At 34.3% G+C, this 22,215-nt stretch overlaps 2 protein-coding genes across 2 annotated transcripts in view; one reads left to right on the forward strand and one right to left on the reverse strand.

The window, feature by feature from the left end:
- The window catches only part of LOC112005992 (DNA-directed RNA polymerase III subunit 2), a gene marked incomplete at its 3' end in the record, with an annotated part of 38,766 nt that extends 26,543 nt beyond the window's left edge, over window positions 1–12,223 (reverse strand). Inside the window, 10 exon segments of the mRNA XM_065775492.1 lie at window positions 2,938–3,069; window positions 3,202–3,307; window positions 5,190–5,254; window positions 5,430–5,482; window positions 5,596–5,686; window positions 5,759–5,834; window positions 10,870–10,962; window positions 11,289–11,410; window positions 11,533–11,638; window positions 11,777–12,223. Coding sequence (XP_065631564.1) covers window positions 2,938–3,069; window positions 3,202–3,307; window positions 5,190–5,254; window positions 5,430–5,482; window positions 5,596–5,686; window positions 5,759–5,834; window positions 10,870–10,962; window positions 11,289–11,410; window positions 11,533–11,638; window positions 11,777–11,826 — 894 coding nt within the window.
- Window positions 12,224–17,853: 5,630 nt separating this feature from the next.
- Window positions 17,854–22,049, forward strand: LOC112006023 (uncharacterized). The gene is made up of 2 exons (XM_024038335.2): window positions 17,854–18,288; window positions 21,272–22,049. Exons 1-2 carry the CDS (start codon window positions 17,927–17,929, stop codon window positions 21,894–21,896), a joined length of 987 nt encoding a protein of 328 aa, XP_023894103.2. The 5' UTR covers window positions 17,854–17,926; the 3' UTR covers window positions 21,897–22,049.
- The last annotated feature ends 166 nt before the right edge of the window (window positions 22,050–22,215 follow it).

The following is a 22,215-nucleotide window of genomic DNA, read 5'->3' on the forward strand; positions in this document are numbered from 1 at the left end:
ATTTGTAGAAAGACTAGGTTTACTAATTACAAGGAAAAAAGTTTTTTTTTTTTTTGATAAGTAAGAAAAAATATTATTAATAAGGGAAAAGCACGAAAATACAAAGAACTCACGGTAGTGAACAAAAAGACAAAAGCAGCCACTAAGAAATACTAATAGAAAAAAGGAATTCCATAAGGGTAAAACAATCCAAGAGACCCCAACACCGAGACCAATCAAAGAGGGTCCGTTGGCTTAAATCTAATAACTGAACCACAGTTTTCCCCTTATCCTCAAAAGAAAGCCGATTCCATTCAATCCAAATAGTCCACATTAAACAGCCTGAAACCAATTCAAATATCAAAACTATGCTTCCCAAGCCAATGGTACCAACAAAATAATAAGTCCGCTACTGAACCTGGCATGACCCAATCAATCCCAAACAACCGAAGCATATACGTCCACAAAGAATGAGCTATCGGACAAAAAAGTAATAGATAATCCACAAATTCCACATTACAACAGCACATACAACAACAATTCACCAAAGGGCAACCACGAAGCATAAGGTTATCCAAGGTTAGAATCTGACCATGAGCTACTGTCCACATAAAAAATGCCACCCTTTTAGGAACCTTTACTTTCCAAATGTCCTTCCAAAGGAAAGTGGAGCAAGATGCATTTCAAATCTTATGATAAAAAGACCGAATGTCAAACTTCCCACTTCCATTAAGACCCCAACGACGCCTGTCACACCCATCACCCCTAGGAATCCGGGTTTGGATGAATTGAAGTAGGGAATATGATGCCGCTAACTCCCAATCATTGAAATCCATAAAAAAGCTTAAACTCCACACTCTGTTATTATCACCCACTGGAGGGCTTAACACTTCAGAAACATAAGCTTCTTTATTGGCTAAACACAAAAATAACTAGGGATAAAGAATTTTAAGAGAAACATCCCCAGTCCATCTATCATGCCAAAAAAGAATACGAGAACCATCCTCCACCACAAAAGACAAATGCTTAGCAAAACTTTCCCACCCTTCACTAATACTCAGCCATAAACCACAACCATGAGCCCTTCTGCAAACTCTAGTGCACCAACCCCCTTTCCCCTCCCCATATTTCATGGCTATGACCCTCCGCCATAGATGAGTTATTTCATGGCCCTACTTAAGGACGTCTAAACCAAATAGGAAAAGGACAACTCATAGGGTTTTGCTAAAGCCAAGGACGGCCCATTCTAGAAATCTGGAGATTACAAATAAATAAGATTCAATTCAGCTTTAGATAAACTAAGCAAGGTACCAAGAGGGCTCTTCATCATCCCAAAACATCTCAAATTAATGCTTGAGCACTAGAACCTGCTTTCCCTAACCTCCTATACATCTTTAAGGGGGCTGCCAATTACATTCCCTATGGGAAGTGAATGTTTTTTATAAATGTGCACATTTAGGCAACAAATGGCAACAGCAAGGTAGAGCAATTATCATGGATGGGCCAAGAAAGCAGCAGTTGTGTGTAACCTGAGGCAATCCCATGCAAGTGGGCATGTCTAAGGGGGAAATTACTTGTTAACTGCTTGTTGACAATTATTTGGCTGCAACACATATAATTCCCTAAGAGCATTCTAATCAAGCGTGTCAAATGCCAAATATTTGGCATTTGACACACCAAACACCACTGTTTAAGCTTCATCAGGTGTTTTATATGTTTCAAAATTATGAAACATGCTACAGTACCGTCTCATATTTGAGACGGTACAAACACAAATGCCAAAAAATTTTATTCTTTGTTTATTCACCGGGTTTTCTCTTTCATTCATTCTTCACTCCATCTCTCTCTCTCTCTCTCTATCTCTATCTCTCTCTCTCATCTTCGTTCTTTTCCCTCTGCATCTGATCTCGCCGAAGCCGCCAATCTCGCCGGAGCCACAGTCGTCCTCCACAGCTCCCTCTTCACTCTCATTCTTTTCCTCTCTCATCCTCAAGCTGCCTGAAGCCGATCTCGCCTAAAGCCACCCGAAGCCGCTGAAGTCGATCTCGCCGCCTGAGCTATGGGTTTGTTTGATTTGGGATGGGTTTTGAGGTTTATGAATGTGGTGGGTTATGGGTTAGTTGTGGCAGTGGCACTGTGGTTGTGGCGGCAATTTGGTGGTTGTGGTGGTGATTATTGGGTAGTTGTGGTGGTTATTTTTTGGGTGGTTGTGGATTTTTTTTTTTCCTGGTTGTGTTTTTTTTTTTTTTTTTTTTTTTTAAAGGTGCCGTCGGTGGATGTGAGTTTGTGCCGGTGTTGGCTGTCGGTGTTGTTGCAGCCATGGTTGTTGGTGGTCGTTGTTGCGGCAGTGGTGGAGGAGTAGTTGTTGTTGTTGTTGGAGGAGTTTAATATATTATTTTAATGTAGTGTAAATATTATTTTAATGTATAGAAGGGAAAAATAGAACATCAAATAAATAGTATATTGTAAAATGATGTGCTAAAATGATAAAGTAGGTTTTTAGTATGTCAAAATGGCATTTTTTATGAGAGAGCTAATGAGAATGTTCTAAGGCAGCTTGGCGTTTCAACAGCAAAGCAGAAAAATGAGTGTGTGTTGTGCATGGAATCAATGCATTCTCTAGGTTTTCTTGTGGAAGGCAAATTTAGCCAAGTGATCCCTGCTGTGAGTTTTGAAAAGGGAGCTGGAATTTAGTTTCTACTTTGCGGGAAGGTAATAAAGTGATCCCTGCTGTGAGTTTTGAAAAGGGAGCTGGAATTTAGTTTCTACTTTGCGGGAAGGTAATAAAGGTTGGGAGACTGCTCTTGTGAACATGGTGTGGCTGTGACAAATTGGGATACTTAGTGACATCACAAGCTAGAAAATTTGGGGGTAAATTCTGCTTTGACTTATAAATTTTAGTTAGATTGCATAAACAATATTTGACATTTCCAACAAAGAGATTCAATGTAGACTTCAAATCCTTGACCATATTGCTACCTCAATGGATGGCAAAAGTACAGCACTATAACGAGGATCTCTTCCAACCATCTGTACAACTTCTTGATCACTCTCCATTCCCATTGCCTTCATGACTACCATAATAGGAATCTGTAGCAAATGTTAAATAATTTAAAATTATCAACAATATAATCTTACAACAACTACGAAAAAGAGAGAAGCAAATAAACTTGGATCAGAGATGGACAACAAGGGAAAAATAAATGGTAGCTATGCAAAAACCTTTTCCGAAAACATATTCAGGTGTAAATACATCTTCCCCTTTTCCATCAAGATAACTGTTTTGCTTTTCCGATCCTCAGTGCTGCTTGTCACAGATGCGTTGATGCTGAAACCACCCAATGGAAGCAGCCATAAATACATATTAAGTGATTACATGGTACCCAAACTAAAATTTGGAAGAATACAAATGGGTTACAAACATTAGTCAGGAAGTCATAATGGACTAGTATAATAACATAAAAGACCACCAGTAACAAAACTATTGAAAATTAAATCCCCCCCCCCAAAAAAAAAAAAAAAAAAAAAAAAAAAAAAAAAAAAAAAAAACACTCTGCATGATTAACTGCATCCATATCATAGTAAAACTATACCAGTAATATATATGATTTGATTAAAAATACTCGGCTAATGTAGCTAGCCACGAGCCCAATTAATCATGGTTGGCACCATGGAACCCTTTACATCACTTGAACATGCTGGGACATGTCCCCAGTTACTTCCCTATTCTCTAATAATCATGCCTTATAACTTTTAAGCATTATTTTGTCTGCTCTTATTTCTCTTTGTCCGTTCCATATCAATATAGTCACTCTTTTGCACTAGAACATTCATAGGCATCATGTCCTAACCATCTCGAAAGATTGTACATCATTTTATCCTCAGTTAATATTACCCTCACTGATGCAGCCATCTACTTCGCAACTTCGTCTATTCAAGACTTATTTAATGGGAACCCCGTGTGAAGTCCAATTGAAATAAAAGTCATATGGTCTTAAATGTCTAGTTATGGCCATTCTTTTAGTCCCAAATGTTCCATTTAAATCTGTAATATACCCGTAGGTACATCTATTGACTTTTTTTTTTTTTCATTTTTGTTTTTTATGCCAACATTTAAAAATATTTTTTAAAATCTTAAACCTAATGGAACGCACACGTATTCCATACCATATATATTACATTCCATATATTACTAACTATGGTCATGTAATTTATATAGATGACCTAACAAGTTGTCTAAATAAAATACACAGATTTTCATTTGGCCTGTCACCTATTTCCTCCAATCTGATTTGAAAGAAAACTTTGTGCATAGGGGATAGTTAACATTGGGATATCAGTTTTGTTTGCCTTATCCAAGGCTGGGAACTACAGTCGATCACCACTTTTATGGATTTAACTTACTTTTTGGAGAAAAGACGAGTAACAGATACACTTTGTGAACTCTATCTTCACAGATTGTCTTCACTCAACATCTCATCAGTCATATACTTGAAAGAGTCTTTGGAAGCCTAAGGTTTTGACAAAGGCTAGCTTTGTACTACGGACTGCAGTGTCTGGGAAAATTTTAATTACAGATAACCTTTGAAAGCAGAGATTAGTTGTGATAGATTAGTGCTGCATGTGTAAGAGGAATAGGGAAACTATTGATCATCCACTTCTCCATTGCACAATGGCTAGAGAGCTTTGGACCATAGAATTTTCACTGTTAAGGATTTATTGGGTTATGCCACAAGATGTTGTGAAGCTTTCAGCAAGTTGCAAAGGCAAGTTTAGCAGGAGTTCTAATGTTGAAACCTGGAGCATGATCCCTCATCACCCTATGTGGGGTCTATGGAGGGAGAGGAATGCTCGGCTTTGAGGGCTGAGAAAGATCAGTTCATAACCCGAAGCTTTTAATCCACAAGACATTGTTTGAGTGATTAAATGTGTCGGGGTTGTATTCTTAATACACACACACACTAATATATATATATATATATATATTGACCCCCAAAAAAATTCTACAGCTATGATGCTTTCACCATATATTTGGCGCCATTGTAGTTTCTACCCAAAGTAAGAATAAAATTTATCATTAAAATGACTCCCACCAGAGATCACTTGAATTGCAGAAAAAACTCATATGACAACTAAAATAATGAACAAAGAGGAACACAAAGATAATTGGAAAAGGCTAAGTCATACAAAAATTAAAATGAAATACTCACTTTCCCTTCTTGTCACTATCAATAATAATCCTATTCTTAGATAGTTGCTCTTGTATCAACATCACCTGGAGATGATCAGTGGAGTCATAATATACAAATATCAGAAACTACTATGAAAAAAAAAGGCTGAGAACAGAATCATGTACAGTTAAAAGAACCACTTTTCAACTTTCTTTCATAAAAATATTTCTTAACATCCTACCCAATATTAGAATACATTATAATATGAGAGAATAATACCTTCTCTGTCCCTTTGATAACAAAATATCCTCCAGGATCAAGGGGGCACTCACCTGGAATCCACATCCAAAAAATAATTATATATATGTAACAACAGAACATAGAAGTAAGACCACAAAAGCAGGGACAGGAAAGAGCTAATTAATTGAATTCTGTGCACACAAACCAAGTCTTGCAAGTTCAGCTTCATCTTTTCCATATAATACGCAGCAGCAGCTCCTTAACATGATAGGCATTCTTCCAATTGTAACATCATTCTGCAAGAACAAACCTTATATAATATCCAAACTCAAGTCACCAAATATAACTACAGTCGATTCTAGAAATACCTTCTCAAATCTGGTTTTTTGGGGATTATTTCCTTGAGTGTTGTACTCAACATTGACCAATATTGGAGCAGCATACCTTGAATTTACACATTATCAATATCAAAATAATTCAGAATTTAAGCCATTTGTTTTCAAATAGTTTTGCTAGCCACATGAGCTTTGAGTCCCAGTCATCATATATGTAAATATTCAAAGTACACACGTACTCTTGCACACATGCAGAAACATGGATAATGCATATAAATAAAAGTGACAAGGAAAGAAGGGAAAAGAAAAGAAAGAAAACATCCACCTAGCAACCAACAACTGGATAGCTAAAAAATTCCAACTGAAATAGTTGCAGATACTCCTTTAATTCAACAAAGACACCCCACTGTCCATAAGGGATACAACCCTGAACCAAATCTGCCAGCCAAAAAGGTTGAGTACTAAGCAACATTTCATTCCTCCAAAACTTTTTTTTTTCTTTTTGACATCTTCAGAGGGGGAAGGGGATTCAAACACTGGACACCTCCATTAAAAATATTAGGAAGTGCCAGTTGACCTAAAGATCATTGGCCTTATAAGCATTTCATATTCTTCACCAGACTATTAGCAAACAAAGAGAAGTCTGGTCCATAAACCCAAAACAATCAGAAACAACAAAGATATGAATATTCACAGGCATAAGTCAAATATGAACTTAATTTTGCAAGAATCTTCTAATTTTCTAAGTAAAAGACTTCTCTGATTAAATGACTTCAAGTTCTCAGAACACTAACCCAACATGTCCAAGAACTTTATACAATGGCTCTTGAGGTATAAGGGCATGCAATCCAATGTGAGAACATACCAGAAATATTAACTGCGCTATGCTCTTCCTCCTTTCCTTGATTGATAAGCAAATGACTTTCAGGGAAAGAACATGATACATTAGCATCTAAGCCTTAGGGAAAAAAGGCCTATTAGTCCATTTTGTCTAGCCTGTTAGCTACTACACCTTTGTGATTTCACCTCTCCCTAATAGTCCATGGAGGGATACACTTTGGAGTTCAACAATCTCTCTATTCAAGTGAGGTCAATCGGACTAACATGAGAAGGACATCTCATTCTATAACTCACTTGCAACAATCTGTTAGAGCTGAATTAAGAGTGGTTATCCTAGTTCTAAGCCACAAAATTCAGATCTGAGGAAATCAAGGTTAACAAACAGAAATGACTCAAATGAAGCATATGATTGAAGATTTGTCACGAGCTATACAAGCTCTTCAATGACCGAAACTAGAGGGAGGCCCATATGGAGATTCTAGAGGGGGCAATTGTGAACCCTAGGACATACCAAAGGATAATGTTGAGGATGACATTGATGATAAATTGCATCCTCTTTCATGATATTGGAACCATAGAGCATGCGCCACAGGGCAGATTGGACGATCAGTTGATGCATGCACCTGAACAAAAGCAACTTTATGATTTCACATCCCTTTCTCTATAGCATTAAAGCTAGAATTAATTGAGTCAATCTTGAGGAAATTAATTGGTGCCAAAAATCTAGAGCACTCTGGTTGAAAGATGGAGACAGAAAAAGGAGGTTTTTTTAATAGATTGGCCAATTCCCACAAATGCTATAATAATACAGCAAGCTTGGAGAGGATGGGGTACATTTTATAGAAACAAGAAGCAAAGGACCTAATTGTTTGTTTCAGTAAAAACTGCAATTCTAAGTTTAAAGATTGGAGACCACTGTAGAGAATCTAGACTTGTTTTCTTAGTGAAACAAGTTGCAGACAGCTGGAAAGGGAATTCTCTAAAGACAAGATAATGGAGGTCCCTAAATGATATGGATGAAGATAAAACACTAAGGCTAGATGGTTTCACCATATCATTTTATAAACAGTTTTTTTTATAAGTAAAAAACTTCGGTAAAATAAAATGAGAAAGTACATAGTACAAAAAGCACACAGGCAGTGTGCTATGATACCAGCAGAATTTTTATAACTAAATAACAATGAGAGTACAAAAATCAAGAAATTCATGGAAGAAACTGTAAGTAGAAACAACAAATGCATTTTCCCATTCAAATAGAGTTTGAAGGAAGGAAAGCTTCAAATCATGAGTTGTTCTTTCATTCCCCTGAAATGTACGCACATTCCTTTCCCTCCAAAGACCCCCACATGAGACAATGAGAGATCATACTAAAAATTACCATGGATCTATGTCTTTTAAAGCTGCATGTCCAACTAGCAAGAAGCTCCACAACACCACTCAGCATAACCCAATGAACACCAAAAAGTGAACATACCATATTCCACAACTTTCAAGCTACAGGGTAATGTAGAAGTAAGTGATCATCACTCTCCCCATTCCTCTTACACATACAACACCAATCCACCACCACCACCACTTGCCTCCTCCTCAGATTATCAATAGTCAATATCTTTCCCAGCACTTGGTCGTCATCGAAATGGTCATATATGGTTAATTGTCCCCCATTGTTTAATGTGGTGTCTTCAAGGGGAAAGAAATAGTAGGTGTTTTGAAGATAATGAGAGATCCATACCAGAACTCAAGTTATTCTTCTTTAAAACTTTATTGGATTGGTTGGCTGCTTTGTGAAACCAATCACTCTCTTCTTTCTTTGATTTTCTTGATTCGTGTAATTTTTGTACTTGATTTATTGACCCCTATACATTCCCTGTGTACTAGGGGTGTCCCTTTTTTATATCAATAAAACTTACTCCCTCCTTCCTAATTTGTTAATTCTATTTAAAAAGTCAAATTTTTTAAAGGAACATCATTTGTTGTCTTGTCTGCCTTATAAAATATGTAAATTTACAAAACTACCCTTAAATAAATTTATCAACTTTTTTTTAAAAGAGTTATTTTTAATGAGGCAACTAAAAAGGTACCCCAATTAGATTGATTTTATAAATATTTGTTAGTTTTCTTTTCAAATAGTTTTGAAACTAAAGTAGGGGTATAATAGGAATATTAGTAAATTAATGACTTTTATTTTTAGAAACAGGACAATATTTTGGGACATCCCAAAATGAAATAGAAGACAAACTAACTAGGATGGAGGGAGTATTTACTTATCAATATTTACATATATATATATATATATTTACTTATCAATATTTACATATATATATTTAGTTATCAACATATAAAAATATTTACAGCTATACAAAAATGTTTGGTAGAGTATACATATAAAAATACAATATTACATATAATTAAATCAAGTCCTCATGTTCACAAACACATTATTATGCTTGAGCTTGACTCGTTTAATAATCAAGCCTAAACTTAAGGCTTGAACTTGGTTTGTTTTCTAAACAAACGAACATAAACAAGTTTTTTCTTGAGTTGAGCTCAAAATGTTCATAAACATCTTAGTTCATTTATAGACCTAGTTAATTAAATTTACCAAATCTCATTAGCTTATGTTTTTGGAACAATCGGTAATTTAACTTGGTATCAGAGCCAATGGTTGCTGGTGGTTGTTTGCTTGTGCAACCTTCATATCTAAGTTTGTTGGTTATTCTTGTTAGTTGTTGGTGTGGTTGTGGTTGTTGATACTTGATGGTTTTTGTTGGTAATTGTTGTTGCTATTGGTTGTTGTTATTGCTCTCAGCAGGTTGTCTTGTGTTGCAGCTGCCAAAGTTGGTTGTTGGTCAGAGTAGACAGGGAAATCCCTTGTTTGCCTATTTGGTGATTTTTTGTTGTTTGGGTATAGGTTTTAGCTTTCCCTTACCCATGATAAGGATAACCTAACCCCTATAAAACCTTTGTTTGGCTTTGTTTGATATTAAAGAACTTCAGCTGGTTCATCTTTTTTTTGGTCGGTTCAGCTTCAATTTTGGCCGGTTCACTATGTTTTCATCCTCTTCAAGCAATTTTGCCAGTTGTGTGTTACAAGCTAGATCTATATGACTATATGCAGCTAGAGGGGAAGTGTTTAAGTATTGAGTTTATGTTGATGTAATGGCCCAGGAGGCCTAGTTATGTTGTAAGCCAATGTTGGGCTAACCCTAGCATCAAATCTCTATATATACCCTATTACGGTTCACTGTAATAGATGACTTGAATATACAATAAAGATGCAGCCGCTAGGGTTTTATGATGTGGGTGTAGGCCATTGGCCAATCCACATAATCCTTGTGTTCTTCCTTCTCTCTTGCTTCTGCTTCTCTATATTATTTTATTCTTGTCTTTAACATGGTATTAGAACAGAAGATTCTGAGTTCAATCATTGTTTTCATTCTACCTCCTATTTAAAATGTTAAATTCCCACTTGTTGAGCCCCCACTTATTAAGGGGAAGTTTAGGCACACAAGTAAGGAGAAGTGTTAGAATTACGGTTAAGTGATTAAACTCATCATTTCCTAATAGCTTAAGATTTTAAGATAGTCGGTAATTTAACATGGTATCAAAGCATGAAATCCTGAGTTCAATCCTTGTCTCCTCTACTCTACCTCCCACTTAAATTCCCATGTGTTAAGCCTCACCTATTAAAATGTAGTTTCAGCCCACACGTGAAGAGAAATGTTAGAATTGAGCAACTAAATGATTAAATTTACCATATCTCATTAGCTTAAACTTTTGGGACAATCGGTAATTTAACACACCGTTTGCAATGGGTAGCAACTACATCAAAAGTAGACCATGTGATGCACATTATCAATTTACAGTGGTTTTTTTTATCATTAGTCATTCGAGACAACCTAATGTGGGTTCTCCAATACTTAGCTCATGCAAAATGTTTATAAATCTGTGCTTTAATGCTTTTATTTGCTTAGCATTCAACCAAAAAGTATCCAATAATGACTAATTGTTAGGACAAGTAATCTTTTCTATTGAACTATTTATCAACCATATGCCTTTGTAGGTTAGACCACGGTACAAAATCTTTCATGTCATTAGTTTAGGATGCCAGGACGCAAATTCACCAATGGTGAATCCAAAAACAAAATAAAGAATTAATATATCTTTCAAATGCAGCACCTTAGCACTTTAAAAATTAAAAATAAATAGAATACCTATATGGACTAAAATCAGTCCCATGAATAGCAAATTACATGAAATCAAAAACGTATATGATATGCATATGAAGGGCAAGCAGAGCATACGTCATGTCAGATAAGCGGCAAAATTGGGGACAGATTTCATCATCGACACCATCACTTGGTACTGAAGGTTTACCAATTCTGACATTTTTAAACCTGCATAAAAACGAGGAAAGGAAAACAGAACTGAATCAGTCAAAGAAACTGAAACTACTAACCTTAAAAAATCAAAATCTTAACTCTTGGTTTTCAAACATTATTTCTAACAGAAATTCATCACTAGAATCAAATTTCAAAAAGGAAAATGCACACCCATTAGAGCAAGTACTATGATGTTTTTTAATTCTACAGCAACTCCACCATCATATTAAAACTTATACACTATTGACTTCTAACCACAAAATGAATGCTACCCCACAAAGTATATTAATTTCAAGGCAACACATACACCCAAGAATTTTTAAAATAATCTAATGACTTACCTGACATAAACACTGGGGTCAAGGCTTGATTCAATACGGTCATTGGCTCGGACAATCTTCTTTATTCCAATATTCACAAAGTAGTTAAACGAATCCAAGTGTTGCTTCACTAGCCCCCTCACCTAAAATTTCCCACATCACAGTTACAACATTTATACATAAACACACACATAAATAAATACCCATTCACACACATACACTGATAAACAGGGAAAGATATATGATATATAAGCAAAAGCAACACCTTTAGGAACTCGGGAACAAGCTGGTATTTGTCGACCGCGGATTTGATAGGGGCGGAGAGGAATTGCATGTCGATGTCCGGATTGTCAGGCAATTGCTTCCCAACACTGAAAGTTTCAATCTTTTTAGACATTTTTTCATTGAGGCAATTTATCAAACACATAGAATGCAACCCAGCAAAAATAATAATAATAATTGACCAAACAATGAAAAAGAATAAGGAAGAAAGGTTAGGGTTAGCTTACTGTTGATTTTGCTTTGTGGGGTCTTCCAAAGAATCCTTTTTTTCGCCCATGATGATAGCTTGCTTGCTCTTTTCTTCTCTCTTCTGTCTCTGTAACAAGCGGCGAATTGGGACCAAACCCCTTCTTAAACCCTCTCTCAAATATAAAAATAGAAGTTCCTACTTTTTCTTTTTCTTTTTTATCAAAATATATTTTTTCACTAAAATTATTTTAAATTCTATTTTTCTCAAATGGTACTTTCATATATAAAATAAAATTAATAATTTTTAACCCCAAATTTAGAGAGTTACATAATTGTGCTTTAAAGGCATTTTCAACTTTTGTTAAGTGTGAAATTTTATTTCTTCCCCATAATTCGATAATTACACTAGGAGAAGGAGAATACAAACTCCTGACAATATACAATTTTTTAACGGAACTTTACAAAACTTTTTTTTTTTTTTTTTGGAAAGGGATTTTACAAAACCTAACTTTCAGGTTTTGATTTATTTGTTTTTGTTATGTTTATATATATATATATATATTTATAATTTTTTTTAACGGATTTTTTTTTTTTTTTTTTTTTTTTTTGGTTTTTTGCTTTTCCATTTACAAATCTTTTTAATACCATCCGATCTTTCCTTTGTTGCCATTCTATCAGTTGGTGTCTTGCTTATGTTTACCATAGTGGCTTACATGCCTTTGGAGCATCCAAATTGATTCATACTAAGTCTTGCTTTGTTAAGTTCATTTTCCTGTACTTAAAAATAAAATTTATTTGTACTTCAAAAAAAAAAAAAATAGAAGTAAAACAACTTTCCGGTGAAAGACTAAAGAAATACTTTCAAAAATTAGATTAAATTTCTGCATGACGTGCATTTCATCAAGGATTCTATGAACAACTTGAGGGGAATGTAGGAAAGTGTAATTTACTTTTTATGTCATTGAAGACCAAAATCAAGTTAATGATTGTCAAATAAAATAAAATAACATGATTAGTTGCTTTAGTTGCTAGAAAAAAGTTGTGAAATTGAAATAACTAATTAAACTATAATTTAAAAATCAAAATATCATTGACTTTTGTTAGTAATCCACATTATAATTTATAAACATATATTTCATTTTATTGTATTATCATATATAAAAAGTTGAGCTCAAAAGTCTCATAGCTCAGTGACATGATATTCTTTCTTTTATAAGCTCATCTTTCCCAATGTTGTAATTATTGAATTAAAAAAAATGTTCAAAAAATAACAAAATATAGTTTTTTAGGGTATTGCCCGGTCAATATAAGTTATAACTTATAAGGCGGAAACTACATAAGCTCTACAATCTTCGCACTTCCTTTTTCTCAATCACATTATCACAACTTTCTACAACTACTTAATGTCCCATATAAATTGAACTAGTTATGGCTTCTGAGATGATCATCTTAAAGTAAACCATTAGTTTTACTTTGGATGGTTGGCTTCTTATACCAAGTGTTGTCAAGTTTGTGATGCTCAATTTTTCCAATTTTTTTGAAAGTGTTGTTAAGTATTTCTTAATTATTTTTTAAGTAAATTATTCCTACTCAATTATTAAAGTCTAAAAGAATGTCACCGACATTAGCCATGTCAAGGCACTTTAACCTGATTAAAGTTGAAAAATAACTTGGGGCTGAAGCTAGAATTTTGGATTTTAGCATTAAAGTGCTGTTTTTAAGCGTCCATTCCATGATTACTATTCTAATCATCACACTAAAATACCAATTATTTTTTGGTCTTAGCAGAGTTCAAATATCAAACCTCTTATTCAATGATAAGAAATTTTACCAGTTGAGCTAACTGAAATCTATTAGCGTTAAAGCACTTCAGTGCACAGTTCCAACTTGTGGTAGAAATAATGCATCGATATAAATGTGTGCTTATTTTTTAAAATGAAACTCAATGCCCACCCATTGTTTAGAGAATATCTAAAAACAATAATAAGGATAAAACTTAGATACATTACTATAATTGCAATATATTAGGTTTTTCAATTAAATTAAAACACATTTTTCTAAAAATGAATTTCAAATACCTGATTGCATTGACTAATAAAATATAAACAATATTGTATTTTCAAGGACAATTAATTTTAATCCACTAAAGTGTTTGAGTTGAATTAAAGAACCCAATACGCTCTATTTGTTTTGGCGATAATGTTTTCTAGAAAATAAATCATTTTCCAAAAAGTATTTTCCATAGAACTATCTTATTTTCCTATATGTTTGGTTGCAACCTTAAATGAGTTGAAAAATAATCTCTTAACTTTCCTTATTTAGCTTACTGTAAGATAAAGTTGTTTTCCAAACAAATTTAATAGAAAACAATTTCTAAAAATAAGTCATACTTTTTCTGTTGACCAAAGATAATTTTCCTGTGACTCATTTTTTCTGATGCTACCAAAAACTGGAAAATACGGAAAACTATTTTCACACAACGTTTTCCATCGAAACAAACAAAGACATATTATATCTTTAGATTCTGTAACCAAGTTTTACCATAATAATAACACTATTAATATTGATATTAATATTAAATATTGACCATCATATCACTTTTTTTGGGTTTTATATTGTCTTTTCTCACGTTTAAAAAACTCTTTAACCACTTTTTTTTTATAAAAATAAAAATAATAAATAATAAAAAAGGAAAGAATTTTATGGAGAGCAGATTGTGAAAAGACTAAAATTGTCAAAAATCCCGATCTACTGTGGATTTTTAAAGGCCACTTACATTGGATCCACAAAAATGGGCCGACAAGAGCTCATCATGCAATGGCATACCCATAACGGGCCATTAAATAAATAAATAAATTGAGAGAGAAAAAATATTTTCCGCTGTTGAAATTTGAACCCAAATTAATTCAACATAACAAATTTTCAATTTGCTACAACGGATCTGGTGATCAAATTATTGTTTTATAATTTTATTTTTTCTTATCTTTTTGTTAAAGACAAAGCAATTAATTTGTTTTAAAGTAAAATATTTTTTGAAAAATGTTTTCCCATTTTTAAGTATTTGTTTGTAGGTAAAATATAGTCAAACTTGTAAAATATTTTCTGTTGACGGTAAAATCATTTATAAAAAGTTGTAAAATGTATATCTGAAAATTTGGTAAAACATTTTCCAAAAACACACAGTAACTTCCCCCATCTAAGTCACCAAGTCACTAATCTAGTGGCCAAAGACATCGCTCTAGAGACCTATGATTGTGGTCCAATATATATTTCTCATCAACCATAATGCCGCGCTTTTACCCATAAACACTGATTTCATGAAGTATTTGCCCCGTTCAAAGATTCGTAACGCAAAGAAATTCCCTCCTTCCTCCACCACCAACTGAAAAAGCTTCGATTCAACGAAAAAACTACGTATCCCTCCCATATTAATGAAAAGAAAAAAGATATATAATAAGCAATATCTGACTAATCTGAGGTAGCCGGGCCTCTAACAATGACAGATCATGTAGGACAGATCTCCACCAGGAGATGCTGCTACCTGGAATTAGATCAGAAGTAGAAGTGCAGAAGTGGATTGGTGGAAACTTAAATAAATAAAGTGGATTGGTTCAAATTTCGCTGTTGAAATTTGAACCCAAATTAATTCAACATAACAAATTTTCAATTTGCTACAACGGATCTGGTGATCAAATTATTGTTTTATAATTTTATTTTTTCTTATCTTTTTGTTAAAGACAAAGCAATTAATTTGTTTTAAAGTAAAATATTTTTTGAAAAATGTTTTCCCATTTTTAAGTATTTGTTTGTAGGTAAAATATAGTCAAACTTGTAAAATATTTTCTGTTGACGGTAAAATCATTTATAAAAAGTTGTAAAATGTATATTTGAAAATTTGGTAAAACATTTTCCAAAAACACACAGTAACTTCCCCCATCTAAGTCACCAAGCCACTAATCTAGTGGCCAAAGACATCGCTCTGGAGACCTATGCTTGTGGTCCAATGGTCGGAGACTTCGCTACGATGACCAATGCCATTGATCCAATGTTCTGTGACTCCATTTTGCACTCGATGCCAACATTCCAATGTTTAGAGACTTTAATTACTTCGACAACTAGTGCCAACGATCTAGTGGACAGTGGCTCTTCTTTGCGACCAGTGTCGACAATCCAATGTTCAGAGACTCCACTTTGACGACAAGTGCCAACAGTCTAATTACAAAAGACACCTCACCAGTGATCAGTGGCGGTAGTTTGATGGCTAGAGACATCGCAATGGTGACTGATGTTGGCAATCTAGTCACCTTAGATACCACTCTGACGGTGATCGTCAGCACTTTGGTTGCTAAAGTCACCGCTCTGAATGCTGGTTCTAGCGGTCCAATCACTAGACCTTTAACACTAGCAACTTCAATGTTAAGCCATTAATTTTAGAGATTTGCTTGAAAAATTTTACTTGTCATACCAATTACCTAAACATATTTTACTTCAAAACAAAATGGGGCGTAAAGTTTTTTTCACTTAAATTTTCAAAAGTTAGATTCTCACCCCCTTTTGTTACATTTGGTTTGAATGTCTTTTGATCAATATACTATGACAAGGTCCTTTTTTCTTTTTCTTTTTTGATGAGATGACAAGGTCCATTAAGTTCTATCTAAGCTCAAAATAATGTCATTAAAAAAAATGCAGTTTTGAATCCTATTAAAGTCATGTCAAATATTATTTTCACTAAATTGTAATTTACATCTTTAAAGTTTTAAGTAATTTTAATTCAGTCTCCTTAAATTTTAAATTTTGAGTCCATAAAATTAGCTTGTTTTTGAGTTAGGGTGTATTTGTATAAGTTATTGGAAAATTGTGTTTTAAGTTTAAATCAAGCATTTGTAAAAAAATTATAAGGAGTTGTGGTTGCAAAACATAGTTTTGGGTTTTAAAAATACTCTTTTAATTTTCCAAAACACTTAACCAAACAAACTATGAATGTGACACTTAACTGACATCTTATCATGGTTCATTTCATAATGAAAAAAAAAAAAAAAATCAATCTTTTAATAAAATAAAAAATAAAAAATCCAAACAATACATAATAGTCGAAATTGAAATTTAGCTCAATTGGTGAATTTAAAAGATTTGATTTTTAATCCTTGCTGTAAGGACCTGATTTGAGTCCTTAGCTCAAAAGGCAATGAACTTAGGCCCAAAAAGCCCAAAACTATGAATTTATAAATAGTGGGTTGGAAAGACCGGGTTTTAATGAATTAGACAAACACTAAAATGGATTCAGATTACAAAAGGATGAAAATAAACAAGTTTAAATTGAAGAAAATTGTCCTCGGCAAAATCTGAGGAGACTGATTCAGCATATGATTCTTAAGTTTGATTACAAATTTGGTTCCTGATTTTTATAGTGTTTCTCTCTTGATTTCTCGATCCTTCTCTCCCATTGCCTCTTCTTTCTTTTATACCCTCTTCTCCTTTCATCTTTGTCCTCCACGTGCATGCTAGATAGCTGGTGTTGATAATTGTCCCATCAGCACCTTTCATAAGTTTTCATGCAATAGTTGTAAGGCTGATAACTGCTGTTTATGTATCACCTTCACATTAATGCGGCCAGAGAATTAGCTGCAATACATTTAATGCGGTGGTAACAACTTTTTTTTAAAGATATTTTAGGACTTCCTCTTGTCCTATGTCTCTACCATTCTTACCCATACCAACAAAACCTTCTAGAATGTTCCCCTGAACGGTAGACCACTTCTCTTTACCTCGGCCTTTATTATTCGATGAGGCATTCATTCTCGACCCACCCTCTTAGGCAATTATGACCAAAACTAACTTCTTTATTTACTAACATGGACTCCCTTAACAATGTCTACTCCTTTTTAAATGACCTCTCGACCTTAGATTGGGTCTCAGACCCAATATCCACATAAATAACAAGCTCCTAGCCCAAACCCCTACACCTGCCAACATTAAAAATCTATTGGTATCTAAGTCTACTATTAAAGAGCACAATCTTTAGAAACAGAAAAAAAAAAAAAAATGAAATAAAATTTTGAAACTATAGAAGGAAAAATCAAAATTACCCCTAAAAAAAAAACATAATAAAAAGCCCAAGCTTACATAAATTGCAAGCTAGGGAAGTGGTAGCATAAAAAGGAGACGGCAGCTGCATAATTGCATTGCATATGTTCGTCAAAATTCCTGAGAGAAAGAAAGAACAGAACACGAGACAAGACGACATGGGCAAGAGAGGAGGAGGAGGAGGAGGTTCCGGGAACAAGAAATCAGCGCAAAAGTTGCCATCTTCAAATGGGTTTCACAATCCAATCTCACTGAGAGAAGAGATCACTGGAAAAAAGCAAACAAAAGGAGGCAACTCTATCAATTCCAAGTCCATGTTAAAGCTCGAGCATTTGCAGAAGCTTGCAACGTGGGCCAGTGGGGAGGCCGCTATTCCTTCTCTGGGTTCTCTTTTTGGGCAACGTTTGGCTGCTGTAACGGAGGCCACGGGGGCGCCACCGAACCATTCTCTGTTTTGTTGTGAGAGGTTGGATTTCTTGTGTACTTGATTAAAGAGTAGATAGAGAGTATGGTTTTGGATGGGATTGAATGATATAGAAGAAAATATGATATGTGGGAATGACTCTGGTTAGTTTATTGAAAATTCATAGCTGACCCAATAGTTTTTCAACGCAAAAGGGTTGACAGAAGTAGTAAAAAAGACTTTTTATTTTTTATTTTTTTGGGTTTTGGAGTAAGAAAATGGCATGTTAATTGAAGAGTTGATAGAGAGTATGAATTTGGGTAGGATGTAATGATGGAGAGGAATATAAGTGAAAGAGCCTGATTAGCCTGTTAGAGAATCCATAGATGACCCAATAGTTTTGCTCATAAAAATAGTTGATAGAAGTAGTAAAAAAGACATGTTGATTAAGAGTTGATAGAGAGTACGATTTTGGATATGATAATGATAGAGAAGAATATAAGTGAAAGACTCTGATTAGTCCGATGATAATCCATAGCTGACACAATAGTTTTGCAATTAAAAAGAGTTGATAGAAACTGTAAAAGAGACATTTAACTAAAGAGTAGATAGGGAGCATGATTTTGGATACGATGAAGTGATAAAGAAGAATGTTGTGAATGATCGTTGAGAGCCTATGGTCGACCCTATAGTTTTGCAATTAACAAGAGTTGATAGAAGTAGTAAAAAAAGACATGTTAATCAAGGAGTTGATAGAAAGTACGATTTTGGATAGGATGATATGATAGAGAGGAATATCAGTGAACAATTCTAATTAGTCCGTTGAGGATCAACGGCTGACGCAGCAGTTTTGCAACTAAGGCTTTGTTGTTGTATTGGGAATTGCTTGTAGCAGTTTGGGCTTTGGTATGGATTGCATGGTTACAGCTTTCTTGCAATTTAGATTCACCTGGAATATTAAAATTTTTCTTCTTGTAGAATATGGTAAACTGTTTTGATAATAAAATTAGAGCATGGAGTAGGAGAACAGAGGGGATGTTTTAGTGAAAGTCTTGTTTGTTATTTGTTTGAATTTTGAATTGCTGCTTAATAGAGAACTGAAAGCAGTTGTCTTGTTTTTAGGTATTTAGTGTAGGTTGAATGGTAAAAAGGATTTTATGCAGGGAAAGGAAAATATTCAGAGAGCGAGAGAGAGAGAGAGAGATATTGCTGAGATGGAATTGAATGCGGGATCAAATGTGGATTGGTGTCAGCTTAGTTTACACTAATTATACCTGTTGATGACTGCAGAATTACAATAATAGTTAGTGTGTATCCATGCTTCTGGGTTCACGTGATAACTCAGTAGTAATGATATCCTTTGTGGTTTGAACCCCACCTCTCCCACCCCCACTATCTACCTATATAAAAGAAGCATATCCAAGCTTCTGAAATTAGGGTGATGATGGAACCTCAGAGAGTAATCTTATTAGGAGAGAGAGACATGGAGAAAAGAGAGGAGCGAAAATGATTTTCTATCTCCATGTTTTATGTTAATTTACAACGTTTTAAGTTAGTTTTTGTCAAAAAGAGGTTTCTTGTTCAGAGTGTTTACCATCATGAACATGATGTTCAATTTTTTTAAATAAAAGTCTTATTACCTATCTAAAAAAAAAGTTTTTGTCAAAAAGAGTAGTCGCCACCTATAACTGACTCTCCAACTAGTACATCTTTTTGCCTTTTTGGAGCCCATCTAACTGCCCACAATTGGGTCCAAACAGACCTTATTTCCAACATAGGTAAGTTCCATTGGCATTAACTTAGTTTCGATCGTCAACATAACTGATGTGCATGGAGGTGCACATTCACAAACTTCTTAATCTTTTGAAGATGCATGTAATTATACTGAGAGTTATGTGGTTTTGTCCAAATAAGCTTTTAATGCAAGAGCTGAGTCTTTGCATTGGGGAGAATTTCAATTGAGATTTTTGTTTATTTGTTGTGCTAGCCAATGCTAATGCTAAACAATTAAATGTGTTGGAAGTGTGGAAAAATATGTTCTTAGGTGTTCTCCTTAATGTAAATAGGAAGAAATTTTAATGGAAATTGAGTGACTAGATTGAATGAGGGTGTTCTTTTTGCAGTTATGCTCGAAATTGGTTAGAGTAAGTCCATATGGAAAGTAGTTGGCATGTCTCTACCACCTTCATTAATAAATGCAAAGAAGTTTAATAGAAATCTTGAAAATTTTCAACACTCTTAAAACCAGTGAGATGATATGCATATGGAATCACTGTCCAAACCTCAGGCATAAACCTTCAAGAATCTAATACAAATCATAAGCTTCATTGAAACAACTAGAACCTACACATGGGTTTTTGTCTCTCAAACCATGAATAGATGAACTTTTATTATTGTCCCATTTGCCAAGTCTCTTTGGTGCAAATTTTGCTTAGTTCAGTATTGACAACAACTTAGTCCCAACAAGAATCTAGCTACTTGGTCTTTGTTAGGACATATTATTTGACCAGAGAGATTTTTATTTCTTGATCTGTCTCAAGTCTTCTGTGTGGCATTAATCAGCTTGGTGATTTTGTTCATTAAAGAGTTGCATGAGAGTATAATATCATGTAACCTGTAGGATGTTGAAATTTAAATAAAAATATTGGTCTTGAATTTATTATTAAATATGATGTATCAAATGGAGTTCTTCAAATAGTGTTTGCTTTATTTTTTATTTTATATTCCTAAGTTGCCTTGTTGGATATCCTTAATAACTGTAAGAATTTTATGAGTTGAATTACCCACTGATTATATGATAATATATAATTTTGGCTTGATTACCTATTTACATGGAAGCAAGGAAATGGTTGTTTCCTATTACTTTCAAATTGCACTAACAACATCTACTTATTATGAATTCTAGAGGAAAAGTATGCCACCAACATTGATTTGAATTGTTTGTTGGTTTCATTTGTATAGCTTGTTGGACTTATAAGTTAAGCTCTTTCCTTTTGTGGTAAATAACATATAGAGTGACTCTGATTGCCACATAACCGAATTGCAGATGTGAAACAATTCTTCAGCCTGGGTTTAACTGCACTGTTCGAATAGAAAAGAATAGGGCAAAGGCAAGACATAGGCGCAAGAAAACTAATGGTTTTACACAGAACAATGTGGTGTACAAGTGTTACTTCTGTTCACATTGGAATCTAAGGAGAGGGACCCCAAAAGGACATATGAAAGAGATATGTCCCTCAAAGGCCAAAACATCTTTAAAATCAGAACCTGCAAAATCCAGGCTTCAGAAGTGCACTAGCTTGGAGAAGGTCACCAGAGGCAAAGATGATACCTATAAAACAAATGAGATAGCTTCACCAGCCTTAGCCAGGGAGAATCCTACCACAGATGGTCCTGTAACTCCATTGGTCCCTACTATAGATAGTCCTGTGACTCCATTGGTGAGTAGTGGTTCTACTTTGTTGGAGGCTAGAAGGAGAAAGAGGAATCGATCAGCATTGAAGAAACCAGCTGGACCTAAAAATGATTCTACCCCAATAGATGTACAAAAAACTGTTAGCTCAAATAAACGAAGAAGAAAATCTTGGACTAGTTTGAAGGAAATCGCTGAGAGCACTGAGAATGTTGGCAGTCGAAACATCACTAATTTGGCAATCCCTTTGTTTATATAATTGGGACAATTTTTTTATTTTTAATTCAATTTTGTTATACTTCAGTAGATCAATACTTTTGGATGGAAATCACTGGTTCTTGTGTAAGAGTGAGGGAGAATTGTTTATGTTGTACTGAAACAAAAAGGCAATGTTATCAAAGCAGCTACTACCTGTCCAGTTAACCTAAATCGATTCCCATTGACCCCCTTAACAGTAATTTCTAAATTCACTTCCAAAGTTCCAATAATTCTTACTAGCCTTGAAAACCTGCATAGAGAATAACGAGTTTCAACGTATTTTGCTTTTTGCTCTTCTTTGGGAATTAGATGAACATTAG

Source organism: Quercus suber, unplaced genomic scaffold, assembly GCF_002906115.3.
Source record: "Quercus suber isolate HL8 unplaced genomic scaffold, Cork oak 2.0 scaffold_113, whole genome shotgun sequence".
NCBI classification, from domain to species: domain Eukaryota; kingdom Viridiplantae; phylum Streptophyta; class Magnoliopsida; order Fagales; family Fagaceae; genus Quercus; species Quercus suber.

Coding starts and splice junctions, on each gene's coding strand:
- LOC112006023 (XM_024038335.2), top strand. CDS start 17,927: ATGTTCGTCAAAATTCCTGAGAGAAAGAAAGAACAGAACACGAGACAA. Junction 18,289..21,271: donor TCTCTGTTTTGTTGTGAGAG/GTTGGATTTCTT, acceptor ACCGAATTGCAG/ATGTGAAACAATTCTTCAGC.